Source organism: Schistocerca piceifrons, chromosome 5 (genome assembly GCF_021461385.2).
Source record: "Schistocerca piceifrons isolate TAMUIC-IGC-003096 chromosome 5, iqSchPice1.1, whole genome shotgun sequence".
Lineage (NCBI taxonomy): Eukaryota > Metazoa > Arthropoda > Insecta > Orthoptera > Acrididae > Schistocerca > Schistocerca piceifrons.
The window spans coordinates 80119270-80135782 of NC_060142.1; the positions used below are offsets into that span (position 1 = coordinate 80119270).

At 37.9% G+C, this 16513-nt stretch overlaps 1 protein-coding gene across 1 annotated transcript in view; it reads left to right on the forward strand.

Annotated features, from left to right (window-relative positions):
• The window catches only part of LOC124798701 (B9 domain-containing protein 1-like), a 50038-nt gene extending 35021 nt beyond the window's left edge, over positions 1-15017 (forward strand). Inside the window, exons 2-5 of the mRNA XM_047262211.1 lie at positions 3774-3885; positions 3968-4076; positions 9690-9808; positions 14848-15017. Coding sequence (XP_047118167.1) covers positions 3774-3885; positions 3968-4076; positions 9690-9808; positions 14848-14951 — 444 coding nt within the window. The 3' untranslated portion in view covers positions 14952-15017. The remainder of the gene's footprint in view (positions 1-3773; positions 3886-3967; positions 4077-9689; positions 9809-14847) is intronic.
• Positions 15018-16513: the final 1496 nt, after the last annotated feature.

Genomic DNA, 16513 nt, shown 5'->3' on the forward strand with positions numbered 1-16513 from the left:
CATGGACCATGCTAAGGGTGATAATTTATTAAAGATTTTTAGGAAGCTCACTCTGGGTGAGTGGGCTGTTTTTACCAATCTGTGTCTTGGAATATGGATTTTAGTTTTGTCTCTACTGTAGCGTTGGTGACTGATATCTTCTCTTAAATGAAATTCTTTTACGTTCAGTTTTAACATATAGCAAAGATACATATGTTGCACAAGCTCACACTTGTGAGTGTTTCAAATGTTCTAAACAGAAGTTGACAGTGATCTCTTGGCCAACCACACACATTTATCGTGTTCTTTTTTTATTCTTCCCCAAATAATTAATATGTGAAGAGTGACCCCGTACTGTCAGTCCCTAAGAAATGTGAAACTGGACAGTCCAAAATTGTCAGTCTTGGATATTCAGAACTGACTAATTTCCAAATTAGGTATGTTACCTTTGATATTCTGTGGCAAATGTGATTGATACGTTCTCAGATGTCAACTTTGGGTCCACATGAAATTCTAAAAGTTTGTCTGATTAATTCTCTATAACATTATATAGCCATAACAGGAGCAGATGATCTAATGTGGTTTACACAGAAGTTTGTTGAAGGAGAACCATTTCACAATAGCATCTAATGATTCCAGTGGCATCTGTTTTACTGGTAATACCAGTGTGTCTTGATGGTGGTAATTATCTTTCTGTCGTTTGCATAGTAGAATACAAAATAGGGAACATGACGTGGGAGATCATCGACTGCAGTTATGAAAAAGAATGGTCCAAGAACTAATAACAGTCTCGACTACTACCATCAGAGAATGTTTGTTACTCAACAAGACATATTGTTCTCTGTTTCTTAAGTATGAAGCAATTACTTTATTGGTGTGTTTTGTGCCTCATAAAATTTAAGCTTCTCGAGCAATATTTCATTAGGTATACAATCAAAAGGTTTTTTCCTTAGATCATGTAAAACAGGTGATCCTTATTCTTATTTTGAAAAACTGTGATTGTCTGGTGTATAACATTAAAAACTAGTGAAATATTTTTTTCCCCTCATCTGTGACTGCTATAAATTTGCTTCTTCACCAACACAGGTTTTACTAAACACAAATTACAACTGAATCACAAAAAGTAACAGTACTTGACTCTTCTGGAAATACACAAAACAAAAGACTTAATGGCACAGATACCTCATGATCAATACATTCTCTAAATGTTTGTTGAATAACTGACATGTCAGTACTAGAGAAAACTGTTTGTATGTAAGTTCAAATGGGGAAAAATCAGACATGAACAGTGATCTTGGTGCATCCATATGCTACCATTTGTTCACTGGAAACACAAAGGTCAGTTGAACAGTGAGTGAAGACACTCCCTAGTTAGGCATGCAGATCCATACATTAACCAAACATTGTCGGTAGGTGACAATAAAATCCAAATCACAGTCGGGGGGGGGGGGGGGGGGGGGACAGTGTTGTCATTAGTAGGCACACAGCAGAGCTTGCTCTAAACATGTGAGACCATGGCAGTTTGCAGCTGCTGCTAAGTGACCCAGCACCAGCAGCTGTATCCTTTCATGCCTCACCTAGTGACCTCACTGGATGTAAGCATAATTATGATGACTGATTCATTTTATACATCTAATGGGATTACAAGATTTCCCTTCTCGAATCTAGCCATAGGGTGAGAACCATCTTATCTGGTGTGGAGGATGATGAAGTAGGTGTGGCCTGCTACAATGGGTGGTGTGTGACTTCGGCTTCCTTGGACTTGGCACCAGAGAGGTAGGAGGCAACAGAGGTGCAGACTCCCAAATTGCTGCTGGTTAGGAGGCGGGTGTGGTCCGATATGTGACCTGGCACAGACTGTGGGGCCTCCTGCATATTGTCTGGGTTCAGATCTGACAGTTGGAGAAGCCTGAAAGCTGTTGCTGGAGTTGTTGTCTTATAAATAAGCCCCACATAAGCTGTTAATAGCCTTGAAGGTGGGTGAGGCAGGCTGTCCGTGCCAGTGTGACAGATCCAGTTGCAGATCTTGCCCCGGATCAGTGCAAACAGAGCTGATTCTGATGCTGATGAAGGATCCCTTGAGATGTGGCTACCAGGACCAGTTGGTGCCCCTACTGGGCAGTAATGGAGCCATGTATCCAGCCAGGCATATGTCTGAAAATGCATGCCCAGACAAGGTTGCCCTCTCTAAGAGGTGTAACTACATTCTGCAGTTGTAGTGGCAGCAATAGATCTAGCAAGGAATGATGATAGCAGGGCATCCATACAATAGTTCTGCTTGGCTTCAGTTGTGGATCACTGTTTACTGTAAAAGGATAAAAAGGAAAGCAGTGCAGAATCATTGGATTTGGATGTCAATAGTTTTTCCATCTGTTCAGAGGGAGGGTGAAGTGGAGGTGCAGTAATATGTTTGATTGCATTTTGGGTGCAAAACTGTTGAAAACCAGTGGAAACAACTGCAGTTAGTTATCAGTGAGCAGAGTTCATTGGTCCCCCTCAGAAGAAAAAACACTGGGCATGGTCTTTAGTGGCATTCTCTACCATAGTCTGTTGAATTTTGATTATATATAGCAAATGAGAGTATGTGTTTATTAAACTCAACTACATGCCCACATGAAATGGACCTGTGTAGTCCGCATACACTTGACCCCATAGCTAGGTAGGTGTAGCCCACAGCTGGTAGGGTTGGGGCAGTGCAACTCACTGCAATGGCCAAGCTTGGTACTGTTAAGACGCATACAATATCCTCACTGACCTGTGTCCAGTACACATGTCACCAGGTCAGAGTCTGCTTTCTGGAAATGCCCTTGTGGGACTGATGCAGAGTTCGCAATATAGTGGAGCTTAGAACTTCTGAAATCACCACATGACACTGGCAGTAATCTTCATTCAGTAGTAGGACAGCTTACAAAGGTAGACACGTTGTCATGAAAAGAAACAATGGAATTCTGTGCTTAGCTAAAAGCAAACATTATGTGTGCCAATCCTTGCAATGGGTTCCAAATCATTGTGTTTACTACTGAAGTCTGAAAGCTTTTGTGGTTTTCTTGAATCTGACTTTGTGTTGCTGGACAGTATCTGCAGATATTGTACAAGTTGACGTGTCACCTATCTTGATAACAAAGCACCTTGTCTAAGGAGTAAGTTCACCAGGTGGTTTACTACTTTCTTTTATGCTTGTGAGAGCATTGTTCAGAACATCATTCTTATGAATGGCTTTTTGTGTTGTGTTATGTCTTTTGCAGCTACTGTTAATGTTATTAATGTTGCTGGATGTTACACCCACTTGCATTACACTGCAGTTAAAATCTTAATGAAATAAGGTATTCATCACTGTGTAATATGGACATTGTTCTTCATCAACATTACCACAGAAAATCATGTTACAAACAAACAGAATTGTGGGGCACTTACAGGTTTTGTATTAATGCTTTATAATCATCTTTCTCCTGTCTCTAGATTTTTATATTGAACATATTTTATATCTTAACAGTCCCTATCATTCTCATCACTTAAATGGCAGTAACATTAGCATACTTTGTGAAATCATTATATATTTTCAAATTTGTTCAATTCCTAATATAGCTGCTTGGAACATCATCTAAAATCACCCCTTCTGATGTTACAATTTATTTCTCATATCATATCTTTGGTAGCAGCTGTTATATTTGGTTATTTCATTAGTTTTGCATTATATTAACTGCTTAAGTCTAGCATTAGCTGAAGCACTGTTAAATTTTAAATGCAATGTTATGTTGTTGCAATGATGTACTTTTTTTTTGTTTTTGCCCCAGGGAACTGAAGAAGGTATTTCACAGTTATCAAAACGAAGCAACGATGAAAGACAAACATGTACCTGGAATTTTCCTCTAGAAATTACTTTTAAAAGCACGAATCCCTTTGGCTGTGGGTAATTAATTACTTTTTTATGATTGATTGCTACAGAGTTTCCATTGCCAAATGCTGTGTAATTGCATATTTTTTGCAGGGCCACAATTAGTTGTTAGTGTTTATGGACTTGACCTGTTTGGAAATGATATTGTGAGAGGGTATGGTCTTTGCCATCTACCTATAGCTCCAGGACATTACAAGAAAGCGTATGTATTCACATTCATATTTCTCCCAGGATTATATTATTTTATATTTTTATTATACAGTTTTGACACATTATGACCATTGTGAGAAACAGTACTGCAAAGAAGCCCTGACTCAGAACCTAAAATTGAGTATCAAATTTTGGCTTTTGCTAAAAGGAGGAACCAACAACAAAAAACTGATGGCAAGTCATGAAGTATGAAAAATGAGGGAATTCACTGTAATCAAATTATATATTTGCCAGTTGTTGAAGTATTAGATCATATTTTTGATAACAGAATTTTTCTGGCAGAACATAAATAATTTAGGAGTAAAGGTGACAACTCACAGATTAGTAGAGGTGTTCAATACACTGCGCCAGGATTGCAGTTCTGCGTCTTGACTGTGGCTAGGGGTTGTGCCTGGTGTGGAGAGAACGAGGGAAGAAAGGAGGCAAGAGGAAGGGTTGGTCCTGCCTCTGATGGGATAGGATGAGTCTGTAATGGGATAGGAGTAGGTTGTGCTGCGTGAGTGTATCGGACAGGTCTTGCACCTGGGTCTTCCACAGGTGTATGATCTATGTGGCAAAGCATTGGGAGTGGTTGTGGCATAAGGATAGACAAGGATTAGGTTGTCGGTGGAATACTAATTTAGAAAAGGTGGGAAGTATTGTGGATAGGATGTTCCTCATTTCTGGGCACAATGATAAATAGTTGAAAGTCTGGCGAGGGATTTGATTCAATTGGTCCGGTCCAGGATGATACTAGGTGATGAGTCCTTTGCATCTGGTTGTTGGGGGATTAGGGGTTTACAAGGAAATGGCATGGGAAGTCTCTGGTCTAGGTATGGAGGTTAGTCCCTGTCTGTGGAGGCCTTAGTGAGACTGTCGGCACACTGGACAAGGGAATTCTAGTCACTGCAGATGCACTGCCTACACATCGCCAGACTTTAATCGTCACTCTGTTATTCTCAACTCATAATTTAATCATTGTCTTTGTAACTTATCAGCTAGTGGAGTCATACCATGTAATATAAATATAAAATAACTCTTTATGCAAAGTTTGCAGAATTGTGCACAATCTCGTGCACAAAGATCGCTGTTGTTGATTGGCTTGTTTAACAAAGATAGTTGAGTTTGTATTTTGTAAACTTTTGCTAGCTGACTGCGCAACATTGGATACTTCCCATACAATATTATGAAATTTGTGTTGGAGCAAATTTATGTTTTCGACGAGTGAACATCATTTATTTTTCCACAGTTTGTCCGAAATATCTTTAACAGTTAGGCATTCACCTATGCATAGCAAAAGCTTCACAATTGAGCAACAAAACAAACCTTTAGTTTTAAGCATAACAAGTATAACAACAAATGAAAGGACATCAGACATCCATTACACACCAACATCAAAGTATGACAATAAATGGAAGCACGTCAGACATTCATTACACACCAACATCAATCAACAAATTAAGAGTTTCTATTGAGTTACAATCTTCAAAGAATATTAACATTTATAACAGTATAGGAAATGCGGTACTTTACACAATTTAATTTTTTTTAAAAAGGAACACACCCCCATATGACTGTTTTATTGTTTATTTAAGTACAACCCAAGTTTTGGCCTTTTGTGGTATTTTTAAGTATTTGATTTTACGTGTTTAACATATCATGGTCTGATCATGTAAGTGTAGAAAATTTGTGGAATGTTTTCAAAGAGATAGTATTGACAGCAATTGAGATATATATACCACATAAATTAATAAGTGATGGTACTGATCCACCATGGTACACAAAACGGGTCAGATCGTTTCTGCAGAAGCAAAGAAAAAAACATGCCAAATTAAAAAGAACGGAAAATCCCCAAGATTGGCAAAGTTTTACAGAAGTTCGAAATATGGCGCGTACTTCAGTGCAAGATGTTTTTAATAATTTCCACAACGAAATTCTGTCTCAAAATCTGGCAGAAAACCCAAAGAGATTCTGGTCATACATAAAGCACACCCGTGGCAAGACGCAATCAACACCTTCACTGCGTGATAACAATGGTTAAATCACTTATGACAGTGCCACTAAAGAATAGTTATTAAACATGGTTTTCCGAAACTCCTTCATCAAAGAAGATGAAGTAAATATTCCTGAATTCCAATCAAGAACAACTGCCAAGATGAGAAAAATAGAAGTTGATATCCTCGGTGCAACAAAGCAGCTTAAATCACTTAATAAAAGCAAGGCCCTCGGTCCAGATTTTATACCAGTCTGGTTTCTGTCAGAGTATACTGATAAAATAGCTCCATATTTAGCAACTTTATACGACCACTCGATCACAGAAAGATCCATACCTAAAGACTGGAAAATTGCTCAAGTCACACCAATACCCAAAAAGGGAAGTAGGAGTAATCCGTTGAATTACAGGCCTATATCACTGACGTCGATTTGCAGTAGGGTTTTGGAACATATACTGTATTCGAACATTATGAAGTACCTCGAAGAAAATGATTTATTGACACATATTCAGCACGGTTTCAGAAAATATCATTCCTGTGAAACACAACTAGCTCTTTATAATCATGATTCCATATTTTTAGATTTCTAGAAGGCTTTCGACACTGTTCCTCACAAGTGTCTTCTAACCAAACTGCGTGCCTACAGAGTATCACCTAAGTTGTGCCTGGATTCGTGATTTCCTGTCAGAAAGGTCACAGTTTGTAGTAATAGACAGAAAGTCATCGAGTAAAACAGAAGCAATATCTGGCGTTCCCCAAGGAAGTGTTTTAGGCCCTTTGCTGTTCCTGATCTGTATTAACGACATAGGAGGCAACCTGAGTAGCCGTCTTAGATTGTTTGCAGATGATGCTGTCATTTACCATCTGTAAAGAAATCAGATGATCAAAACGACTAGCAAAATTATTTAGATAAGATATCTGTATGGTGCGAAAAGTGCCAATTGACCCTGAATAAACAAAAGTGTGAAGTTATTCACATGAGTACTAAAAGAAATCAGCTAAATTTCGATTACACGTAAGTCACACAAATCTGAAGGCTGTAAATTCAGGTAAATACTTAGGGATTACAATTACAAATAACCTGAGGTGGAACAATCACATAGATAATATTGTGGGTAGGGCAAACCAAAGACTGTTATTCATTGGCAGGACATTTAGAAGGTGCAACAGGTCTACTAAACAGACTGCTTACACAACGCTTGTCCGCCCTGTTCTGGAGCAGACATCGAAAAAGTACAAAGAAGGGCAGCTCATTTTGTATTATCGCGAAATGGGGGAGATATTGTCACAGACATGATACGTGTATTGGAGTGATGATCATTAAAACAAAGGCATTTTTCATTGCAACGGGATCTTCTCATGAAATTTCATTCACCAGTTTTCTCCTCCGATTGCGAAAACATTTTGTTGCCACCCACCTACATAGGGAGAAATGATCATCACGATAAAATAAGAGAAATCAGGGCTCACGCAGAAAAATTTAAGTGCTTGTTTTTCCTGCGTGCCGTTCAAGAGTGGAACGGTAGAGATACAGCATGCAGGTGGTCCATTGAACCATCTGCCAGGCACTTTATTGTGGATAGCAGACTAATCACGTAGACGTATATTGCAGGACACTTATCATGTTGTCAAGCTCAAAGTTGGACATAAATTAAGAAAAATATTGGTTCCCCATGAAATGTAGATTAAGAACAGTGTGGAGTCTATAACACTTACTTTGAGAACTGCATGTATCACTTCGGTTTTACTATATGACTTCCTGTCAGTTACTACAAGCTGTGTCCTTTCTGATAGGAAATCACAAATCCAGTCACGCAACTGTGATGATACTCCGCAGACATACAAGTTGATAGAAGCCGCTTGTGAAGAACATGGTCAAAAACCTACTGAAAATACAGATATAAGGAATTAACTGGAGATCCACCATTGATAGCACTCATTACATTTGTGAATAAAAAGCCAGTTGTGTTTCACAAGAATGATATTGTATGAATTTCTGCTGGTTATGTATTAATAGATAATTTCTATAATTCAACACATACATCTGTTACTCTTTTTAGTTCACTGATTTGACCTGTGGAACTTTCATATCTTTAGGTATGGATCTGTTGAAGAGGGAGCAATTATATTTAATTGCTAAAAGTGTTTTTTGAGTAATGCAGTGGGCTTTCTAATGTGACATGTAGCATGTTCTGTAAATACAGTGAACAGCAGTTTCTGGTAAAAATATTTTGTCTATTTTAGGTGATCTGAATGTTTTGATTACCTGTGTATTGCACTAAGTTTTGTGCATCTGAAAATCATTACCAATATCAGAGATTTTGTGTTTTTTAAAATCGGCACACACAATTTTTTTCCAACAGTATCCTGACCTGCTTTGTGTACCATGGGGGATCTGTTCTGTTTCATATTAATTTACTTGGTATAAAAGTTTTCATTGCTGTCAATACAAAGTCTTTGAATTTAAACCACATTTGGTTGATGCCTACATAGTTAATATGGAAGGAATGGAGACTATCTTTTAGGAAGTTACCAAGTGAATTTTCATCTATTTTGTAATGTCTGATGACAGTTTAAATAACAGTATTGATGAAGAACTGATGGAAGTACTGGAAATGGTTATATTTGACTGCTTGGAGACAATTTGCAGCCCTTCATGGACTTCATGTTCCCAAGCAACAATGTAATTTTTAAGGATGACGAAGCGCCATGTCACTGGGCCATAACTGTTTGTGATTGGTTTGAAGAATGTTTTGGATAATTAGAGTGAATGATTTGGCCACCTGGATTGCCTAACGTAAATCCTGTCGAACACTTTTGGGACATAATTGAGAGGTCAGTTAATGAACAAAATCCTGCACTGTCAACACTTTCGCTGTCATGAACGGCTATAGCAGCAGGAGGGATCAGTATGTTTGCAGGGAACTTCTAACAATTTGTTGAGTCCATGCAACATTGAATTGCTGAACTACGTTGGGCAAAAGGAGGTCCGAGTGATATTAGGAGATGTCTTATAGCTTTTGTCATCTGAGTGTAATAACAATAATAATAATAATAATAATAATAATAATAATAATAGTGATATTTTTGAGTGTACAAAAGTGATATTTTTGACATAGCAAGCTCAGAGGGAGAGAAATGTAGACATAGTGCACAAGCTAAGGCTTTGGGGAATAATGAAGGTCTAGTGGGAAATAACGGTATTTAGTTGTAATTGGGTAAGTGGTGCATACAGGACAAAGTAGACAGTATTGTTTTTGTAAGTATGTCATTAACTGTCTTTTGAAACTGGAGATGTTATTCAGTTCTGTTAATGTTAAGAGAGAGAATTTCAGTGTCATATCCGTGCTAGTAACAAGGACTAAGAGGAGGCAGCTGGTATAATTTGATTCTCCTCTACTAGAATGTACACCAGGAATACATATTATCTTTTGTAGAATTTTTTTAACATATTGACTTCACCCTCATTCTGGTAAAAATCTATTGTTCATTTGTCTTATATCATTGTACTAGATATCTCTATAATATGTAGAAGCTAGTGTCCAAATGTTATATTGACACTGAAATCTCATTGCTTTAAGAAATAAGTTTATATTGTGCATTCATGTATGAGCAGACTAATTGCCTTTTAGTGTGCCATTGTTCATTCCAGAATCAGCATCACTTCTGCAGAAATTTACATGTTGGCTGACTGGAAGGCGACCTGAGTATGTTGACCCCAGAGTGCTTGCCCAAGGTGAAGGTCGAGAAGGTAACTTTCACATTTTGTGTTGTAGCCACAAAGCTAAACAACAAAATTAAAAGTAAAATAAAGCAGAAAGCACCAAAACAGAGACTACAACCCGACAGAACCAAACACATACATGCAGTACTATAACAGATATGTAGAATAATTAGAAAAAGATGAAAGAAAACACAAGATGGTACACAATGTCATACAAACACAGACTCATGCAGAAAATCACCAACATTTTCAAAATACACAACAGACAATTCAGTACAAAAATACATCCCAAAACTGACAAAAAACAGACACATACACCAGAAACCAGGTATACATCAACTACAGTGTAACACTTGTGAGGGCAGATACATAGGACAAACAGGTAGAACATTTGATGTTAGATACAAAGAACACATGAGAGCATGGAAGTGTGGGACAAACCACTCCACATTTGCAGAACATCTAAGAGAACATAACCACAAACCAACCACTAGAGAAGAAGACATGAAAATAATTAGAGTCAACAATAAAAAACACCACCTAACCCTGCAAAAAGATTACCAAATACAGAAAAACAAAGCAGAAAGGAAAACCTGTTGAATGATATAGTACACATGTCAAATAATAATAATAATAATACCACCACCCCCAATATAATAAGAATACCACCCAACATCTTTTCACTCACCTATCCATCAACACCTCCACAGAACTTTGAAACCAAAAGTCAAATCAGCTGTCACCAAAGCTTTCAACCATTCTCTAACAGCTATTACATTCATATTCAACACACTACATCTCAACACCCCCCCCCCACACACACACTCTACAAAAAAAAAGACTTATATACAAACTCTTCAGCTCTCTCTCTCTCTCTCTCTCTCTCTCTCTCTCTCACACACACACACACACACACACACACACACACAGGGATTCAAACACCATGAATAGAAGTTGGTTTTGAACATATACTTTGTTAGGTTGGCAGTATGTAGATGTAGATAAACAAACCAAAGAGGAGGAAACACATAATGAAGTTACAATATTTACGTTATCAAAAGCACAGTGTTCAAACAAATAGCTATATCTAGTGGCAAAATAGTAATAGTACACCAAATCACTGTATCTAGTGGCAAAAGAATATTAGTATAGCACAAAAAAGAGGAGAAACATAGTGAACAGTGTGAAAAAGTTTGGAATACAAAACTGTGCTTATATTTTGGAAATAAAGTGGTAGTGCACCCCTTCTAAAGGGGTGTTCTGTTGTCCACCCAACCTCCATGACATCATAGTCCATCCCTATGCCACTCCCAGATTTTTATATTAGTATGACTACCAGCCAGCTGTCAGTCAGGAGCCCGCATCTCGTGGTCGTGCGGTAGCGTTCTAGCTTCCCCCCGCCCGGGTTCCCGGGTTCGATTCCCGGCGGGGTCAGGGATTTTCTCTGCCTCGTGATGGCTGGGTGTTGTGTGCTGTCCTTAGGTTAGTTAGGTTTAAGTTGTTCTAAGTTCTAGGGGACTGATGACCATCTATGTTAAGTCCCATAGTGCTCAGAGCCATTTGAACCATTTTTTTGTCAGTCAGGATAAATGGCCATGGCCGAAGTGTGGCCAAGAGCAAAGTGGACCATCCTGTCGCACATCATGAAGCTGAACATAAGCATGCTCGATTTCAATGGCTGTTTCACAAGCCGAACCATCTGGATCCTACACTCCACCATCAGCTTCTCTGAAAATCACAGATGGAAGAACAAACAGTTTTTTCGTCATGCCTGTCTGCAACTCAGAGTGTTGTCTTTATAGTGATAGCAATCTATCCTTTTCATAATTGTTTATGTTCGAACTTGGACTTTCTATTGTTAGATATTGAATTTAATTGATGAATGCAAATAATGTAAAATACAGGCAGAAGGAAATACATATGCCTAAAAATGAGATTGACAGTAAATGCAAAGTGGCAAAACTGGAATGGCTAGAGGAAAATAGCAGAGCTGTAGTAGAAACTCACTTTTCCCTTTTCTCACATGAAATCCTGCGATCCATGGATGAAGGGAAACAGGTGGAGCACATATTCTTAGATTTACGTGAAGCCTTTGACACGGTGCCACACAGCAAACTATTACAAAGGTACAAACATACGGAATGGATCCCCAGGTATGTGAGTGGCTTGAAGACTGCTTAAGTAATGGAATCCAGTATGTTGTACTTGATGTAAGTCTTCATCAGAGACAAGGTTATCGTCAGGAGTGCCCAAGGGAACTGCAATTGGAGAGCAGTTATTTGCTGTATACATAAATGATCTGGTGGACATCAGCAGTTCTGCGGCTGATTGCTGATGATGCTGTGGTGTATGGGAAGGTGGCATCATTGAGTGACTGTGGGAGGTTACCAGGTATGTAGGCACAACATTGCAAAGCAATATGAAATGGAATGAGCATATATGGATTGTAGTAAGGAAGACGAATGGTGGACTTGGATTTATTGGGAGAATTTTAGGAAAGAGTGGTGCACCTGTAAATGAGACCAAATATAGGACACTAGTGCAACCCATTGTTAAGTACTGTTCGAGTGGCTGGGATCTGTACCAGATGGGATTGAAGGAAGACATTGAAGCAATTCAGAGATAGGCTGCTGCTAGATTTGTTACTGATAGGTTTGAGCAACACGTAAGTATTACAGAGATGCTTTGGTAATCACTGGACAGAAGGCGACATTGTTTTCGAGGAGATCTATTGAGAAAATTTAGAGAACAGGCATTTGAGGCTGATTGCAGAATAGTGCTCCTGCCACCAACATACATTTTACATAAGGACAATGAAGATCAGATATGAGAAATTAGGGATTGTATTGAAGCATATAGAAAGTTGTTTTTCTCTTGCTCAATTTGCGAGTGGAATGGGAAAGGAAATGTGCTGTATACCCTCTGCCATATGGCAGTTTGCAGAGTATGTATGTAGGTGTAGAACTATATGAATATTAAGAAATGAGTATGAAGGAAGGTTGGGAAGACTGAAAGGAGGAAAGAATAATTGAAAGGGCTATGCAAAGGAAATGAACTTGGAGACAGTATTACAGAAAAGTAAGAGGAAGTAGATGAGGTCCGTATGAGAGATATTGTGCTCCAAGAAGAATTTGGGAGTGTACTGAAAGACTTAATCCGAAACAAAGAATCTGGAGCAGATAACAGGCACTCTTTGGGGTTAGCTAATCATGATAAAGCAATTTCACCTGGTATGTGGGACATGAAACAGAAAAAATAGTTTTGGACTTCAAAAAGAATGTAATAATCCCATGGTCAAAGAAGACAGGTGCTGACAAGGCACATCTTATTGAATTGCCAGGGTAAAAAATCATAGTTTTAAAATAGTAACATGAATTATGTACAGAAGAGTGGGATGAGTGGTAGAACCCAACCTGAGGGCTGATCACTTCCATTTTTGTAGAAATTTAGGACCATGTGAGGCAATACTGACTATATAACAGAAGATAAGAGTGAAGAAAGGAAACTCACATTTGCAGGTTTAGTATATTTAGAACAAGATTTTGGTACTGTAGACAGGAGAGCAGTCTTTGAATTTTAGGTAGCAGGGATACAATGCATGAAGAGAATAGTTATCTGCAACTTTTACAGACACCAGGTTGCATTTATAAGAACCAAGGAATATGTAGGAAGGGCCATGAAAAAGAAATACAGAGTTTGAGGTTGGCCAATGATATTGTGAGTTTATCAGAAGCAGCAAAGGACATGGATGATCATTTGAGCAGAATAGATAATTTCTTGAAAATTGGTTGTAAGAACAAAGGCAAAACAAGGATAATGAAGGGTAGTTGAATTAAATCGAGTAACACTGAGGAAACTAGTTTGGGAAATGAGACACTAAAAGTAATAGATGAGTTTTGCCATGTGGGCAGCAAAGTAATTGACAATGGCAGAACTGAGGATAATATAAAATGTAGACTGGCAGTAATAAGAAAAATCTTTTATGATAAAGATAAATCTGTTAACTTGTAATTAAGTGTTAGGAAGTCTTTTCCGAAAGTATTTGGAGTGTAGCATTATACAGAAGCAAAATGTGGGAGATAAACAAAATGACAAGAATAAAGTAGAAATCTTTGAAACATGGTGCTACAGAAATCAAATTGTGGAGAATAGAAATTTGTGGTACAAAATGACGAAAAGAAAGGGTAAAATGGTGGGGCGTATCGTGATGAATAGTTACTTTGGTAATGTCCTGCGTGTATGCTTGCATGCATGTTCACAGGGTGTGTGTGTATGTGTATGTGGGGGGGGGGGGGATAATAATTGAAGTGGGAGACTTAATTTCAAGTGTATGTAGATTGCAATAGTTAAGTGGAGATGAAGAGATTTGCATAGGATTGGCTAGCATGGCGAGCTGTATCAAACCTGTCTTCAGGCTGAAGGCAATAACAACAAAATCGTCAAAACATAAAATTCTAAAATCCAATGACACAGAGTAGCAAGAAAAAGATAATTTATGAAATAAAATTCTTGCAGTTCATTAATTAATTGACATGTTCTGCTTTCGTCAAAACAAGTTACTAAAATGTTAGTTTTCATGTGTGACTTACACTGAAACCTCTTTGTTATATGAAGGACATTTTGCTAACATCTTTTTTTTTGTTTGTTTGTTGCATTGGTGTGTGTGTGTGTGTGTGTGTGTGTGTGTGTGTGTGTGTGTGTGTGTGTGACTGTGGTATGAGATGATATCCAAAAGCTACCAAAATATACTGATTAAAATTCTGTCATACAGTCACTTTCAATCACTCCGTGAGTGTGATTGCACTTATCCCAGTGTTTCTGCTACTTTTGAAACTCACACAGGAAGTCTTCCTTTGTTAGGGTGTTTAGCACACACTGCAGTTCCACTAAAATCTTCTAAACCAGTCAAACCTGGACAATTTTAAGTTTATATTCATCTCGGAGGAGGAGGAGGAGGAGGAGAAGAAGAAGGTCATCACCTTATACTGTAATATTTTGTTATTGTTTTGCTTTCTTCTGCTACTTTTCTTCCCTCTGGTATTTTATTATTGTTTCCATATTTTCAGTGACCCATGTTCAGTCTCGAGGGAATGTCCAGATCGAGTTTAGTGTAATGATGCACAACTTCTCTGCATCTGGGTACTCAAATCATGTAAATGTACACCAGTAGAAGAAATTTAATTTATTATTGTAAATATATAATTTTGTTTTTAATAAACAGACTTGAGAAAATAAATTATATGAATATGCAGTTCACAAGAAACCTACAGAATCCCTACGTATGCATTAGAAGATAGTGGCAATAAGGTATATAACATGTTTCTCTTCATTATTTCAGATATTTCTTATTATTATTGCAATTTTTGCCCAAAATATACACATTTTGTCAAAACTTGGTATCCTATAAATGTCATTGTTCTTCGTGCAGTATTCATTAAGTTACAATGAACAGTATATCTCAGAGCAAAGAAAATTTTGGAGTTATTAGTTGATTTGTACCTTTGGAGCATCTGTCATGCCATGAGGAAATGTAAGCACTACAGAGTTATTTATTTTCTACAGTGTACAACTATGTAACTACAGAAAAAATATTAGGACACCACCACACAAAGCCACTAGTGTGCTATGGTTAGCTAACTTGTCAAGATGGCTCCGTATACATTGCGTAACTTACTGGATCACTGTAAATACACACGGAAACCATCTCTGTGAGTAAGAGAGAGGGGGGGGGGGGGGGGGGGGAGAAAGCAAGCACAGAACAACTACTGGCTTGGTGAGAAGAATGTGCATGACAGGAAAGTGTGAGTGATTCTGCTGTGCATTGTCACGTACTCTAGAGTATGCACTGTTCTAAAAACATTTTGCAAGTACATAAACACTATGACTGACTTGATGAGGATCAAATTATGTAAATATGTATAATTGTCTCTCTTCTTTAGTGCACTGACACTTTTGGAACAATACTAGTCAAATTATCCCTGTGTGTGTGTGTGTGTGTGTGTGTGTGTGTGTGTGTGTGTGTGTGTGTGTATCCCTGTGTGTGTGTGTGTGTGTGTGTGTGTGTGATCAGTAGGTGCTGTATCAATAATTTATTTCTTATTAATTCTGGGTGTACTTTTCATCACAATACATATTTCATGTGATTCAGTTAAAAAATTGTCAATAATAGGATTTTCTCATTTGTATTACAACACGGACGTGAGTTCTGTATCCATGTTTCAATATGAAGTATTAGGTAGTACAGTAGCCGTGCTCCTGCGCCAGCAAGATTTAAAAGAGAGGAGAGTGTAGATTTTTTCTCCTGCAAGGTTACGCAACAATTTTCATCGCATATTTGTTCACACTAAAACACTGCAGGTCTTAGCGATGTGATGCACTCGACAGTAATCTTAATCTTATAATTTATGTTAATGTGTGATAGTTATGCTTGGTGCACACCATGGAGCTTCTTTTGTAAGCCGCCAGTTACTCTGCTGATTTTCATCCCTCCCCTCAGAAGGAAATGTATAAAAATATTGCTTATAGAATTGGGTATGATCCACCTATAGTCAATGACATCTATAAACAAGCGAAAAACAAGAAAGACAGGAATAAAACTGCTACGAGGGTGTTCCCAAAAGTAAGGTCTCGTATTTTTTATAAGTACATAGACCTGTTTATTTCTACAATGGTTTACATCAGTTTACATCTTGAACATTTAGCTATTTTTCGACATAATCACCATTTCTGTTG